General features: G+C 37.9%; 1 protein-coding gene across 2 annotated transcripts; it reads left to right on the top strand.

The window, feature by feature from the left end:
* Positions 1-1,445: 1,445 nt before the first annotated feature.
* LOC127435258 (sorting and assembly machinery component 50 homolog B-like) lies at positions 1,446-12,216 on the top strand. Of its 2 annotated transcripts, XM_051688563.1 has the most exons (15): positions 1,446-1,600; positions 1,804-1,911; positions 2,497-2,598; positions 2,684-2,771; positions 3,865-3,971; positions 4,188-4,318; positions 4,635-4,722; positions 4,816-4,944; positions 5,049-5,120; positions 5,282-5,368; positions 10,165-10,235; positions 10,427-10,494; positions 10,655-10,801; positions 11,002-11,143; positions 11,257-12,216. In XM_051688563.1, the coding sequence occupies exons 1-15, from the start codon at positions 1,574-1,576 to the stop codon at positions 11,300-11,302; spliced, it is 1,413 nt and encodes a 470-aa protein (XP_051544523.1). In that variant the 5' UTR covers positions 1,446-1,573; the 3' UTR covers positions 11,303-12,216. The 2 variants fall into 2 exon arrangements, with proteins under 2 accessions (XP_051544523.1, XP_051544524.1); XM_051688564.1 differs by lacking the exon at positions 11,257-12,216 and having other exon boundaries at positions 10,655-10,817; positions 11,002-11,136.
* Positions 12,217-16,904: the final 4,688 nt, after the last annotated feature.

The raw sequence follows: 16,904 nt of genomic DNA, 5'->3' as shown, positions 1-16,904 counted from the left end.
AGTAGGCGCTACTTCACTGTAACCTCGATTTGTGCTTTTTTTTTATTTATTTATTTATTTATTTTAGAGAAAAGGACTGAAGAGTCAAAATAATTTTTGTGGTAATCAACATTATGCCACAAATGCTGTTTTAAGGCTCTGGGTTACTGATCAGAAGGTCGGGGGTTCAAGCCCCAGCACCGCCAAGATGCCACTGTTGGGCCCTTGAGCAAGGCCCTTGACCCTATCTGCTCCAGGGGCGCCGTATCATGGCTGACCCTGCACTCTGACCCCAGCCTAGCTGGGATATGTGAAAAAGAAGAATTTCACTGTATATGTGCAAATGTATAATGTGTGATAAATAAAGAAAATTATTATAATTATATATTATAATTATATATAATTATATTCCTTTAAGTAAAACTGTAAAGAGATACAGAATTATATTCCTTTAAGTAAAACTGTAAAGAGATACAGGACATTGCAACTCATGGTTCTGCATTCTTTTGTGTTATATATTGGTTAAATTGTGTAATTATGACTGTTAACTCCGCAGGATTCTGACAAACTGAGTAAATATCAAAATCGAGCCATAGTAATAAAAAATGTTCTAATATAGTCTTATGTTAGAGAATTTCCCACTCATTGTGTGCCCTTTTAGTTGAGATTTAAAAATACTGGAACTTCGTGTCAGTTTATATCTGTCTAATATCCAAAGCATTAAGAAACACATATAAAATAATTACCCTTCTCAGTTAAACAAAGATTTCACCATAGATTGGTTCCTTGAGATTTGCTAGGCTGCTAATGCTAATAAAAAATTTTTTTTTAAAAAGACAATTACTAGAGATGTTATACTGCTCTCTGCTGGTGAAAGTAGCGACAGATGGTAATGTCATGGTACTGAGTTACCATATTCCTATATGGTATACCGATATATATATATATATATATATCATGCTTGTACCATGGTAGGTGCCCATTAGGCTATATCAACACAACACGTGTTACCCAGGCACCATATAAAAACAAACAAACAAACAAACAACCAAATAAAAACAAAAAACATTTTGGGTAACACCATGGCACTTTATTTGTAAGTGATAAATCGTCGGGAGGACATGTAAACAAACAAAGGGCTTCAGGAACACTTATCATTTGAAAACACTGGTGTACTAGGCTGAGTTTACAAAACTACACAACAATTGTGGTGTAATGATGTAATAATTAAAATTGCCTATAAATCGGACACATTACTAAGCTCCATTCACAGTTCCCAACTTTGACCTTTGCCCTTTTCACGGGTCTGTGGGGGTCTGAAATGCAGAGTATGCAGGCACAGGATGAGTGGCGCGCACAACGTCGATGAACGTACAAAGGCACGTACAGCGGTGAACGTAAAAAGGAACCGCCCACTTTGCGCAGCGTCTCGCTATTCTAGCCAATCAGCATTCTGCTTCGCAATGGGGGGGTTCGTGTCATGGCGTCCTCCTTGAAGGGGGTTGGGTTCACTGCTTCAAAATAAGTGCGATATTTTATATTCCTGCGGCACCGTCAGTTAAGAGGCTTCAACGCATTTAGGATATTGTTGCACATGAAAATGGGGACTGTGCATGCGAGGGTAATTGCTTTTTTCATGGTTACATATGCTGTGTTTGTTTGTGACCTCTTGTGTGATGGGGTTCGTGCTTGTTTTATGTATCGTTGCATTAATAAAGAAGGTTACATGTATAATGGACTCTTGGGTATTTTCCAGTAGGCAGTATGTGTATATGAGTATATGTGTGTAATAAATTATAATTATTATTATTATTATTATTTTAGAGAATGGATTCTTACCCTATGCATTGGCGAGACATGGGCGTCAACCCAGATGATATAGAAGTGGAGGCGGTGCAAGAATCTAAGCAAGAGATTTTAGAGAATAAAGATGTAAGTTGTGTTGAACTGTTTTGACTTTTTAATTGTTTTACACTGAGAAAGTACCATGATACTATCAGTGTTTTTGGACATCTGCCATGGTAATAGCATGTTTTTTTTTTACATACACCATGGTAATACTATGGTATAATTTAAAGTAATTGGGAGTTACATGTAAATGTAATGTTACATGAAAATATTAATTATTCAGTAATATAGTAAATGTTAAAGTTCCTTGCTATTACCATCGGATATAATGATACTGCCATAGTACTTTATTGTATGGGTAACTAATAGATTATTTGCATTAGCTAGAGATAGTTCACTGAAAAATAAAACATCTGTCATAATTTATGCATCCTTATGTTGTTCCAAACCCATATGACTTTCTGTCTTAAAAACACAAAATGAGATATTAGGCGGAATGTGTCCCACGGAAGAAAGTCATATGGGTTTGGAACAACATGAAGGTGAGTAAATGACAACAGAATTTAAATTTTTGGGTAAACTAACCCTGTAAGTCACAATGTGTTGCATATTATTACATATTTCTGCATCTGCAGTTACACCCTGTGAAATCTCTGTGTTCTCATCTAGGTTGTTGTTCAGCATGTGAACATTGCAGGTCTAGGAAGAACTAAAGAGGATTACTTGGGCTATGAGATCTCTGATGTCTTCACTGCCATGAACCTGGTTGAAGTGAGTGAGTTGGCAAGGTCAATATGATTTGTTTGGATTGGTTGATTTATTATTAGAGGAGATCACTAGCCCAGTGTTTCTGCAGGTGATGAGGAAATCCCATGAGGCCAGACAGAGGTTACTCCGTCTGGGCATATTTAAAGATGTGGAGGTGGTGATTGACATCTCGGAAGGTAATGAATCCATAACATGTTTTTATATGCAGACAGTTGATCAAGCTCAATTTAGATACCATTTAAAAAAAAAAAAAAGAGCTTAAAGACTAAAGTCAATCTTTCCACTGATCCAAGTGTGAGCTGTTTTGACAATATTTTGTAGAACAACGTTCTTTGACGTTTAAATAATGTGTTGAATAGGGTGAATGAAATGCGTACAAATTGTGTTTTTAATGTAAAGGTTTAAGCAAACAACTGTGCCGGGGAATATACTGTAGTATGACATCAGTTAATTTATCCACTCATAAAGAAGGCAAAACCAATGGGTCCAAAGGTCAGTCTTTTTATTGCCAGTATCAGTATTATATTGGTGACGTGTATGCGTATTACAAGTTTAGGAAGGATTATTTCTCCATCAAGTGGCTCATTACAATTTAATCTGTGTTCAGAATCAAATGCTTTATATAGACAGAAATATTCTATTAACTTCATAGATCAATATTCTATGTATTAAAGGAGTAGTTCACCCAGAAATGAAAAACAATTCATCATCTACTTACCCTCATGCCATCCCAGATGTGTATGACTTTCTGAACACAAATGAAGATTTTTAGAAGAATATCTCAGCTCTGTAGGTCCATACAATGCAAGTGAATGGTGACCAAAATTTTGAAGCTCCAAAAGCACATAAAGGAAGCATAAAAGTAATCCAAACGACTCCAGTGGTTAAATCCATATCGTTAGAAGCAATATTATAGGTGTGGGTGAAAAACAGATTAATATTGAAGTCCTTTTTTTACTATCAGTCTGCACTTTCAAATTCTTCTGCTTCTGTTTTTGATGATTTGAATTCTTTGCAATCTGTTTCTCACGCACACCTATCATATGACTTCTGAAGAAATGGATTTAACCACTGGTGTTGTATGGATCACTTTTATGCTGCTTTTATGTGCTTTTGGAGAAATTCATACATATCTGGGATGGCATAAGTGTGAGTAAATTATGAGAGAATTTTCATTTTCAAAATGTTCATTTTTAGGTGAATAATTCCTTTAACATTCATCCACACTTTTTGTTGTAAATTCCTGTCTTTCTAATGTACTCTTTTAAGGAGTGGATGCGCTGCCAAATGGACTCGATGTTACTTTTGAGGTAACTGAACTAAAACGTCTTACTGGCAGTTACAATACCATGGTTGGAAACAATGAAGGCAGTATGGTGAGAACTGTAATACTAACACACATAATATGGTGTCCATTCATGCTGTCTCACTAATGTACCACCATCTTTGATATGATGTCTTTTATTATTATCGTTTCTCTTTGACTCAATGGTGTAATTAATCCACACTTTTGAGTCGGTGTGGATTGTAGTTTTATCATTACTTAGATTTTCAGTGTCATTGTGTGTATTTTTGTGTTTATTCCTGTAAAGGTACTGGGTGTTAAGCTTCCAAATATGTTTGGTCGAGGAGAGAGGCTCACCTTTCAATTCGCTTATGGAACTAAAGAGACATCCTATGGCCTGTCTTTCTTCAAACCTCAGCTGGGATATTATGAACGCAAGTAGGCAAAACTTTAATGTTAATTTCTTTCCTGTGATTTTTTTTTAAATGTTAAAATACTTTCTCCCGTCCCAGCTTAATATACAGATACACCTATAAGCCATTTGTAGGTTGCAACATTGGCTAATTCAATGCCATGAGTTTGGGGTGGGATTATCTGTTTGGTTAACCAATGGAAGACAATGAGATTTTTCTGTAAACTTGCTTGATTACACACTTCACATTTGCTGAAATAATGTGAAATGGTAACAGTACTGTTTATGAGTCTGGCCAACAGCTGGAGTTCTACACATCTCTTAATTCTTTATTTTATGTAGCTTCACTCTGAACCTGTACAAAATCACTGGCCAGTTTCCATGGAGCTCTCTCAAAGAAAGTGACAGGGGCGTTTCTACAGAACTGAATGTAAGGATTGTTTTTATTTGAGCTTAGTGACCTCCGTTTTCACTTTAGCCTATAATTTATAAGCAGTGGTTTAATGCAGTATGTGTCTTTCAGTTCCCTCTGTGGATGACGGATCATACTCTAAAATGGGAGGGCGTGTGGCGAGAACTTGGATGTTTGGCCCGAAGTGCCTCCTTTGCCGTGAGAGAGGAAAGTGGCCACACCCTAAAATCAGCCCTTTCTGTAAGCTTTCCTCCGTAAGCCCTAAACCCAAGACACCTCTGGTTTTAAGGTTTTAGACTAATGATTGATCTCATGATAATATCCCTGCTCTTGTGTCATACTAGCACACCATGGTAATCGACACAAGGAACTCTGCGATCTTGCCCCGAAGAGGTGCCTTATTACGGATCAACCAGGTATGTAGGCTTGAACATCAGCCCAGAACATATCAACAGCAGTTTTGTGTTTCTCTGTGTACCATTTCTTTGCTTTTTTTAATTCCCTTCATTGGCTTAAATTGACAGGAGTTTTAAATGTACTGTATTAAACAATAGTTGTATTTGCTCTGTTGGTTTAGGAACTGGCAGGATACACCGGTGGAGATGCCAGCTTTCTCAAAGAGGACTTTGAGCTACAACTCAACAAACCATTTATTTGGGGTTCTGTATGTGGTCTTGCTTAATGTATACTGTTTTAGTAATTTTTGGTTTGACATTGTGTGCCTTTCTTTAACTGCCATACTGTTCACACACAGTTACTATGAACTCTCAAGGAATTTGTGTGATTATAGGCTCGGATTGGCCCGCCGACGGGCCCAATTTTTTAAATCAAAATATTAATAACAACAGCCTTGGCCAACACAATAGGTATTATTTTAAAGCTTAAAAGCCGTACATAACGCATGTTGGCATTATGACCAAAACTGAACAAGTGCTTTGACAAATCAGAAGCGTTCTGTTTTGATAATGTATTAATAATTTTACACTAGTAAACAGGTGTTGCTTATAAGCCGAGTTTTCATTTATAACTTCACAAAAAATAAACTGAACATAACATATCACATACCATTACTAAGAGGAGGGGATTCCATTAAAACGAGCCTACACTTAACATAATCGGATGCATAGATCATTAGATAATCCACAAGAAGCACAATGTGCACACAGCACATAATGTGTTATCTGGCTAAAAACATGTTAGCTTTCCTGGATTAGATGACTTAATTGCGTCATGGAACGTTAAACCAATCGTAATAGGATTCAGATCGCTGCAACCAGAGGTGGAAGTCATTCAGAGAGGATTGTTCATTGTAAATACATATGGCCACCAGGAGATGGCACCAAGTACATGACACAGGCTCAATGATGGCTCAAGTGGCACAGAATGGAACTGAATGAGATCTCTTTACTGCATGCTTTGGAGAGAGAGAGCATAACTTTAGGCATTGTTGTATTTGCATGCGTAATTAGTTCTTACAGTGCATCCGGAAAGTATTCACAGCGCTTCATTTTTTCCACATTTTGTTATGTTACAGCCTTATTCCAAAATGGATTAAATTCATTATTTTCCTCAAAATTCTACAAACAGTACCCCATAATGACAACGTGAAAGAAGTTTGTTTGAAATCTTTGCAAATTTATTAAAAATAAAAAACGAAAAAAAAATCACATGTACATAAGTATTCACAGCCTTTGCTCAATACTTTGTTGAAGCACCTTTGTCGCCAATTACAGCCTCAAGTCTTTTTGAGTATGATGCTGCAAGCTTGGCACACCTATTTTTGGGCAGTTTCTCCCATTCTTCTTTGCAGGACCTCTCAAGCTCCATCAGGTTGGATGGGGAACATCGGTGCACAGCCATTTTCAGATCTCTCCAGAGATGTTCAATCGGGTTCAAGTCTGGGCTCTGGCTGGGCCACTCAAGGACATTCACAGAGTTGTCCCGGAGCCACTCCTTTGTTATCTTGGCTGTGTGCTTAGGGTCGTTGTCCTGTTGGAAGATGAACCTTCACCCCAGTCTGAGGTCCAGAGCGCTCTGGAGCAGGTTTTCATCAAGGATGTCTCTGTACAGTTCTGCGTTCATCTTTCCCTCGATCCTGACTAGTCTCCCAGTTCCTGCCACTGAAAAACATCCCCACAGCATGATGCTGCCACCACCATGCTTCACTGTAGGGATGGTATTGGCCAGGTGATGAGCGGTGCCTGGTTTCCTCCAGGCATGACGCTTGCCATTCAGGCCAAAGAGTTCAATCTTTGTTTCTCATGGTCTGAGAGTCCTTCAGGTGCCTTTTGGCAAACTCCAGGTGGGCTGTCATGTGCTTTTTACTGAGGAGTGGCTTCCATCTGGCCACTCTACCATACAGGCCTGATTGGTGGAGTGCTGCAGAGATGGTTGTTCTTCTGGAAGTTTCTCCTCTCTCCACAGAGAAATGCTGGAGCTCTGTCAGAGTGACCATCGGGTTCTTGGTCACCTCCCTGACTAAGGCCCGTCTCCCCCGATCGCTCAGTTTGGCCAGGTGGCCAGCTCTAGGAAGAGTCCTGGTGGTTCCAAACTTCTTCCATTTACAGATGATGGAGGCCACTGTGCTCATTGGGACCTTCAATGCTGCAGAAATTTTTCTGTACCCTTCCCCAGATCTGTGCCTCGATACAATCCTGTCTCGGAGGTCTACAGACAATTCCTTGGACTTTATGGCTTGGTTTGTGTTCTGACATGCACTGTTAACTGTGGGACCTTTTATAGACAGGAGTGTGCCTTTCCAAATCATGTCCAATCAACTGAATTTACCACAGGTGGACTCCAATCAAGTTGTAGAAACATCTCAAGGATGATCAGTGGAAACAGGATGCACCTGAGCTCAATTTTGAGTGTCATGGCAAAGGCTGTGAATCCTTATGTACATGTGATTTTATTTATTTTTTTTTTTTCATTTTTTATTTTTAATAAATTTGCAAAGATTTCAAACAAACTTCTTTCACGTTGTCATTATGGGGTATTGTTTGTAGAATTTTGAGGAAAATAATGAATTTAATCAATTTTGGAATAAGGCTGTAAGATAACAAAATGTGGAAAAAGTGAAGCGCTGTGAATACTTTCCGGATGCACTGTATGTACAATAAGTATGTTTTATTTGTTTGGAGAGGCTTTTGGACACTTGGAGACGTTTTTGGACACTAGGATAAATTATTTTTATAATGCTAGAACTTTTTTTTTATTATTATAATTTTTTATCCCCTTTTCTCCCAATTTGGAATGCCCAATTCCCACTACTTAGTAGGTCCTCGTGGTGGCACGGTTACCTCAATCCAGGTGGCGGAGGACAAGTCTCAGTTGCCTCCTCTCCTGAGACAGTCAATCCATGCATCTTATCACGTGGCTCGCTGTGCATGACACCGCGGAGACTCACAGCATGTGGAGGATCATGCTACCCTCTGCGATTCACGCACAACTTACCACGCACCCCATTGAGAGCGAGAACCCCTAATCATGACCACGAGGAGGTTACCCCTTGTGACTCTACCCTCCCTAGCAACCGGGCCAATTTGGTTGCTTAGGAGACCTGGCTGGAGTCACTCAGCACGCCCTGGATTTGAACTCGCGACTCCAGGGGTGGTAATCAGCATCAATACTCGCTGAGCTACCCAGGCCCCAATGCTAGAACTTTTGATTGCTTTGTCATATCAACACAAACTTTTACTCTGTTACAGGTGACATAATTGGCAACAATTTAACGATTTAATCGCGCATGCCATCGGCTCTGCGCTATCCTGTAACCAGAGCTCGCAGCCCTGTTGACGGGCGAGCATGGATAGAGCACAGCGCAACTTCAGGCTTCAATTACTCTGTGCACATCCGTGTCCCACATGAGAAGAAAATTAGCACTTGTAAAGCAAGATGAATAATATAAGGTTGCTGCATCGCCTGAAGGAAATGCATGTAGATGTGGCTGGCTTGAGAATTTCAAAATAAAGGTGCATCTTAAAAATATATACAGTTGAAGTCAGAAGTTTACATACACCTTAGCCAAATACATTTAAACTCAGTTTTTCACAATTCCTGACATTTAATTGTAGAAAACATTCACTATCTTAGGTCAGTTAGGATCACTATTTTAAGAATGTGAAATGTCAGAACAATAGTAGAGAGAATTATTTATTTCAGCTTTTATTTCTTTCATCACATTCCCAGTGGGTCAGAAGTTTACATAAAGGCATTACCTTTAAACTGTTTAACTTTGGTCAAATGTTTTGGGCAGCCTTCCACAAGCTTTTCACAATAAGTTGCTGGAATTTTGGCCTATTTCTCCAGACAGAACTGGTGTAACTGAGTCAGGTTTGTAGGCCTCCTTGCTTGCAAACGCTTTTTCAGTTCTGCCCACAAATTATCTATCGGATTGAAGTCAGGGCTTTGTGATGGCCACTCCAATACCTTGACTTTGTTGTCCTTAAGCCACAACTTTGGAGGTATGCTTTGGAGCATTGTCCATTTGGAAGAACTATTTGCGACGAGCTTTAACTTCATGGCTGATGTCTTGAGATGTTGCTTCAATATATTCACATAATTTTCCTTCCACATGATGCCATCTATTTTGTGCACCAGTCCCTCCTGCAGCAAAGCACCCCTACAACATGATGCTGCCACCCCCGTGCTTCATGGTTGGGATGGTGTTCTTCGGCTTGCAAGCCTCACCCTTTTTCCTCCAAACATAACGATGGTCATTATGGCCAAACAGTTCAATTTTTGTTTCATTAGACCAGAGGTCATTTCTCCAAAATGTAAGATCTTTGTACCCATGTGCACTTGCAAACAGTAGTCTGGCTTTTTATGGCTGTTTTGGAGCAGTGGCTTCTTCCTTGCTGACCAGCCGTTATGTTGATATAGGACTCGTTTTACTGTGGATATAGATACTTGTCTACCTGTTTCCTCCAGCATCTTCACAAGGTCCTTTGCTGTTGTTCTGGGATTGATTTGCACTTTTTGTACCAAACTATGTTCATCTCTAGGAGATAGAATGCATCTCCTTCCTGAGCGGTATGATGGCTGCGTGGTCCCATGGTGTTTATACTTGCGTACTGTTGTTTGTACAGATGAACATGGTACCTTCAGGCATTTGGAAATTGCTCCCAAGGATGAACCAGACTTGTGGAGGTCCAAAAAAAATTTCTGAGGTCTTGGATGATCCAGATCGATGGATCGATACACCCCTAATTTATCATAATCATATCATTAAAAAATGTAAAGTTTTCTCAAAATGATACCAAACAATTGACCCTCTTTGTTTTTTGTAGAGTTGTATGCCTTTAATTTCGGGCATGCCACTGAAACATGAAATCTTTAAAAACACCTTCAGAGCTTAAAGGGTTAAGGAATATTTGTGATCATCTGGACATAATTATAATAAATTTGACTTGATAAGTATTAACTGTAGGGTTTTGTCACAGTAATGATATTCTCTTATAGGTCCTTTCTGCATCTCTGTGGGGAGGGATGATCTATCCTCTTACGAGTCAACCTACTTCTATTGCTGACAGGTGCGTTTGTAGGGTTAAATACATTTTGTAGGCATATATACAATGTCAAAGATAAAAAAAAAATGTTTTATTATAGAGTCGCTCTTAAAGGCATTGACCAAAGAAGCCTGCAGTAGTATTAAAGCTAGGGACTGAATTTACCTTTGTAGTACAAATTTGACTGTATAGTGTTTGATTTTTTTTTCTGGCAGGTTCTATCTTGGCGGTCCAACGAGTGTAAGAGGTTTTGGCATGTACAGTATTGGGCCCCAGAGTGAAGGTAAATGGCTATATACAGACAGAATGGTCTCCATTTTATGGTTAATTCCAGACACACGCAGCATACAAACATTGTTGTTGAATGATATGTCATTGTAATTTTATTTTATGTTTTGTTTCTAATATGAAACCCTGGCCTTTGTGTGACCTTACCTGATCAGGTGATTATCTGGGTGGGGAAGCATATTGGGCCAGTGGGCTCCACCTTTACACACCCCTCCCCTTCCGCTCGACCCGGGGCGGCTTGGCTGACCTCTTCAGAACTCACTTTTTCCTCAATGCTGGAAACCTTTGCAACCTAAACTATGGTCAGTATTTCCCATAGTTAGTAAACCATCTTAGGTTGAAATGTTGTGTGTAAACCATTAGATTATACTAAGGAAATACAGTTGTCTTTAGTCATTGACTAAATATGTGTAGGGAGGCCTTTTGGCCTTGTGGTGATGCTGTTGATGCATTGAAACTCCAGTTTGACTCTTTTCATCCAATTGCACTGTTATTTGTTTAGGACAGGGACCACACGCACATCTACAGAAGCTTGCAGAGTGTATCCGTTGGTCTTACGGGGCGGGAATAATTCTACGACTAGGAAACATTGCAAGACTTGAACTCAATTACTGTTTTCCCATGGGTGTTCAGAGTGGAGACAGGTAAATATACCAACTACTACTTAAATAAAGCCTTTGGGACAGTAACTGTTAGTCGGTTTGTATTGGTGTTAAATTATTTATGACCTTACTTTAACTCTATTACTTCCATGCAGGATATGTGATGGAGTTCAGTTTGGAGCAGGCATCCGTTTCCTGTGATCTCCGCAGCTGAAGGGAGTTGTGGATTAGCTTATATATGAGTTGTAAACACTAAGTGAGAGTTGTTCTTGTATGCACAATCTGAGTATGCACTCCTTTTTACCTAGAAGGCAAAGGGTGTCAGAGCTTACTACAGAAAAAAATGTTGCTTTTGCTGCATACCTCTCATCTTTTGGTAAAGGGTTAGTTCACCCAGAAATTAGAATTATGTTATAATTTACTCACCCTGATGTCGTTCCAAACCCATTCGGCTTTCTTTCTTCTTCTGGAACATATGAGACAACAAGTATGTTGATGCTGCTACTATATTTCCTATAAAATGAAAGTGATTGGTGACTGAGGCTAACATTTTGCGTAACATTTCATTATGTGTTGCATGGAAGAAAGGTCATATAGGTTTAAAACAACATCAAAGTAAGTAAATTATGACAGAAATTTAACTTCTGAGTGAACTATCCTTTTAAGAGAGGGAACTGCAGGTGCTAAAATAGTTTTCCTTCTACAGTTGTTTCCAAAGTGGAAAGCTGGTACGAAACCACACCACCATCCACTTATATGTTCTTTATCTGTGTTGGGAGATGTGCAGTAAATATTGTACTTCGGAAAAAGGCTCTGTGATTTAAGCAGTCGCAGTCTCTACTGTGATGAAAACTACATATAAACCTGTAGCCAAATGACTTTAACAAAGCACTTTTTCTCCTTTTACATATATGGTTTAGTTTTGAAGTCAGTTGTCTCCTCTAATGCCAAACTGGATAAATGAATAGATTCAGAATGACTTCACTGAACGAATCGTGAGTCAACTTCGAGTCCTTTTGTGCAATGCACCAGCAGTGCTCTTATTGTTAGAACTTTTTTATTTTATTATTGTCAGAATTTGTTATATTGTGCACAGAATAAAACTGATAACCCAATTCACTTTCCCTTTTTTCTGAAATTTGTATGCATAATATGCCCAATTACTTGAATCAGTTCTGTGATTCAATGGTTTCATGTTTATGTTTGAAACTGTATGGCAACCACAAAACTGGCAAGATACTTATGTAAAAGAAATATTTCAGGCAATTTCACAACCACTAAAAAATACTGTATTTTGTTATGATGTAGCTGTGGTATTTATTATTTATCTTGGGTTGTGCTAATTTAAGAAATGAAGAAAAAAAATGTGTGGTATGTAATGAACCAATGTGTTGGCAAATTTTAGGTAAAAATTGGGCAATTTTTGCCTGATTTTAAAGATCCAACAGACATCAAGGAACATTTTCAAAGTGCAAGGATGTACATAAACTATTAATTAATGAAAATTACTGGGTCTGCTGCACACAAAAAAAAAAAAACTGCTCTTTGGATGAACTTGATTTAATCATGGACAGTGGTTCCACGTGTTTGAAATTAGTTTTCTTAAAGGTGCACTTAGTAATTTTTTCCTCATTAAAAAGATTTAACTCCTAAAGACATGAATTGTAATTTTGCAATATATGTAGGAAATCATGACCGCTCACATTAAAATGAAGACTCAAGTCATATCAGTAACCTAATAAATGCTGTTTTATTCTACATGGAGAGGGTCCACACATGGGAGCTGCCATGTTAGAATCACATGACCAGACGAATACTACTCGCTTAATCTCAGTAACCATCCTGTTATTTGACACTTTCACTCATTGATTAAAGTAATCACAGCTGATTGTGAATAATACATTTCTACAATGTCATCTGAAACTGAAAACGTTTTATTTTAAATGATGCTGCAACCAAGCCGCTATGTCCAAAATGACACAAAGACAAAAGTTACTGAGTACACCTTTAACTTAAAATAACTAGCTGAATGTAATCTCAACACAAACCCCTCGGCCCCGATTTACTAATGGTTTGCCTGTATAAAAACGTGCAAACTTGATAGCAAGCCAAAAAAAATAAAAAATAAAGACTCAGATGCGCAAAATAGCACGTCTTGGCAATTTTTGCTTGTTTCCCCGAAATTAATATGCAATTTAGAGGCGGGCCTCCAAATGCGCTTGGGCGGTCTAGATGCAAATGAATCAGATTACACCTGCAAAGTGATTTATAAACCCTGAAAGTCATTTCAGAATCGGAAACTACCAGAGTAAATTTATTGACACACATAAATGTAAAAAAAAAAAAAAACATAATGCTAACATAATAAACCTACTAACAATTTATGCCCAAATAATTTCGTGTAAAACATTGTTTTTAACTGCGAAATATTTTAAGTGTGTGTTCTTTCCAGTAGGCAGGCCGATACACACCTGTATGCCGAACAGGTTTCGCCTTGATCCCGTGAAAAGAACAGGGAGCGCAAGTTCTGTACCGTGCAGCTTCCCGTGTCTCTCTCGTGCGCAGCTAGGTTTGCCATGGTTAAGATAATAGCGGTTTGAAATTCATGATTTAATTTAAGTATAGTACATCAATGGTGCGATGGCTTAACGTGTACATAATCTATTGTATTTTCTTTGTGAATTATGGACATTACAAGTGAAGAGTGTCATGTGCATTCTCATCAACTACTCTAACACTCGTTAAATAGCAGGGATTTTATGACGATATCATACAATCCTATACATAAACATATAGCCTAAATGCCATATTGAATAAAAATAAAATGGTAGCCTATTTAGTGTGAGCTGTAGGCCTACTGTAATTGCATTTGGTGCAAGTACCAAACGCAAAATCCTCCTTTTGGAGGTTGTCCAAGATATTTGCACATTAAGTTATTTGCGCGATTTTTCTTAGTAAATCACCCGCAAAACGCCCACAACGCGCACACGCAGTTTCATGGATTGCACAAGCAAATTAGCACCCTTTATTTGAGATCTTAGTAAATCGGGGCCCTTGTGTAGAAAGAACCTAACTGAATTGTGCAAACCCAACAAAATTAGACATGTCAATGCAACTCAAATACATCTATTTTATTTATTTGTGTATTAATTAGTGAAAGGTAATGTTAGCATGCTAAGTGCATTCTGGTTTAAAGCTCTACAAAGTGAAGATTAGTGAAAAATATTTACAGGTCCTCATCATAAGCTCAAGACCCCCTCTTCACCATAACGGTAACCCCCAAAACTCCACAGACACTCTTCTAAATCTCATAACAAAAACACTAACAAGTATCCCCCTTTATATTTCATCTTGCACAAAAACACATCAAATAACACTCCCTATCGAGCCCCATTCAAAGCAAACTGGGAAATGAAAATCCCCTGCAGTTTCATCAATGCTTCATTAACACCACAACAACAACAAAAAGTATTTGTGTAGTCCCAACTCAAATGGATAAGTAAACTTCCATTTTGCAAATTTAAATGGATAGGACCGATGAAATCCATTGTTCTAGAATTGTGTTACTTTAGTTGTGTAGTCCCTTTTTCACATTTGCAGAATAAAAATTAAAGCATTTGACATTGAAATATGGAGATCTCAAAGGATCATATCAAACTACATTTTCAGTCCATTACAGAAGAATTAAGTGAGAATAGAACTGTGGTTTTGTTCTCTTGAGCACTAAAGTAAACACATCAGAACTGGTACATTCTGAAGGTCAGAACAATTTATGAGTGAAAGGAATACATGTTTTCTTTTTTCTGTCAGAGGTGACTGGCAGAACATAAATAAATAGATATTTGTCATGGAAAGATACAATGACATTTTTCCAAACCCTTTACAGAACCATTCCAGATAGCTGAGCTAAGGGCTAAACACACAAAGTAGATGCAAGTATTTGTGATTATATATCAAGTTATTCAGCCTGTGTGAGGCCTTTTTATTTGCTTGATGAGAATTACTCAAACTGACTGCACTTTGATTGACCTTTCCTTGCTGGGTAAAGATGTGTGTAGCAATTAGTTTGAATAGTCAGATTAGCTCCTGGCAGTCTGGTGTGGAGGCATATTAAGATAATAAGATATTCATTTGATTAAATGGTTATATAGCTACAGTGCTGGGAGAATGGACGTGTGGTAGAGCATCTGATGATAAAGCAATTTGTTACTAATTTTTTCCATAAGTTAAAAGACCTTCCGTAAAACTAAAATAAATTAACAAAAAAAAAAAAAAAAAAACTTTGGGGATGCCCTGGTGTTTTGTCAAATATATAGAATACTAGAAACATAAAGCTAGATTTGATTTGATTTTTTCAACCAAAGAGGGCTCACATCCCCCTCTTGATTTCCCTCCACTGGCTACCAGTAGCTGCCCGTATCAAATTCAAAGCTTTGATTTTTGCCTTCAGGACAACCAATGGAACAGCACCCTCTACAATTCACTCCTCCAGGTCTATGTCCCCACTTGCGGTCAATGAACTAGAGGTGGTGCCTGGTGGTCCTGTCGCAAAGAGGGACAAAGTCCATTTCACGATCATTCACTTTTCTGTTCCTCTGTGGTGGAGTGAGCTTCCAACCACAGGATCTGCTGAAACCATCTCAACATTCAAGAACCAGCTGAAAACACATTTGTTCTGTGAGCACTTAACCAATCCACACTAACTGCACTTACTACTACTAATAATAAGTCAATAAATAATAATAAAAAAAACTTGTCTGTCTCTTTTATTTTTCTGCACTGACTTCGACACTATTCCTGCTACTCTGAGAACTTGGCATTGCGATACTGCAGATATTATTGACTTTTGTATGACAAATTGCTTGCAATGTTTCTCATTTGGATAAAAGCATCTACTAAATGTAAATGTTTTATTATTATTATTATTATTATAGCAGTGACACAATGCAACATTGTCCATTATCTGCCCCAGTTTTCATAAATAATCCTAAGTAATTATTTTCCCATCTGAAAATTCCAGTGTAAATTTTGAAGCCACCGTGCTTTTTGTTGTTGTTGTTGTTGTTGTTGTTTTTAAGGAATATTGCAGCTTCAAAGCAAGTTATGCTCAATCGACTGCATTTGTGGCATTACATTGATTAAAACAAAATAATTACTTTGACTCATCCCTTCTTTTCTTTAAAAAAGCAAAAATCAAGGTTACAGTTACAAAAGAAGTGAATGGGGCCACTTTTTGGAGGGTTTAAAGACAGAAATGTGAAGCTTATAATTTTACAAAAGCACTTGCATTAATTCTTCTGTTAAAACTTGTGAATTATTTCAGCTGCAAAATTGCTTAAAATGTCATTTATAAAATGTCAGGATAACAGGGTTTACTGCAACCGTTTTAGGGTTCACTGCCTTAAGTCGTCATGGCAACAAAGTTGTAAAACTGGCTATAAGTTTACACAGAAAAGATTTTATCCCACTAAAATCATGTTAACATGCATATTTATCACGTCTTGTGGCTATACTTTTGAAACAGTGAGTATTTTAACGTTTACGCATTGGCCCCATTCACTTCCATTGTAAGTGCCTCACTGGAACTCAGATTTTTCTTATACTGTATATATAGCTACATCACTCATAACATTATTCAAACACAGTTTGTTTGCATTCAGAAGCCATGATTAAAAGTCTTGGAGAAAATATAGCTTTTCTCTTGACTTTATTCACATATGCGATCTTGAGGTAATCAAAAAGGTAACTAAATGAATGTGATTATATTACTTTCCTATTGAGGTAACTGGATTAAGTTACTGAT

Source organism: Myxocyprinus asiaticus, chromosome 45 (genome assembly GCF_019703515.2).
Source record: "Myxocyprinus asiaticus isolate MX2 ecotype Aquarium Trade chromosome 45, UBuf_Myxa_2, whole genome shotgun sequence".
NCBI lineage: Eukaryota > Metazoa > Chordata > Actinopteri > Cypriniformes > Catostomidae > Myxocyprinus > Myxocyprinus asiaticus.
Note: the sequence above shows the minus strand (reverse complement) of the source record. Positions and strands in the feature narration are given on the sequence as shown.

Coding starts and splice junctions, on each gene's coding strand:
- LOC127435258 (XM_051688563.1), top strand. CDS start 1,574: ATGAAAATGGGGACTGTGCATGCGAGG. Junction 1,912..2,496: donor AGATTTTAGAGAATAAAGAT/GTAAGTTGTGTT, acceptor GTTCTCATCTAG/GTTGTTGTTCAGCATGTGAA. Junction 3,972..4,187: donor GAAACAATGAAGGCAGTATG/GTGAGAACTGTA, acceptor ATTCCTGTAAAG/GTACTGGGTGTTAAGCTTCC.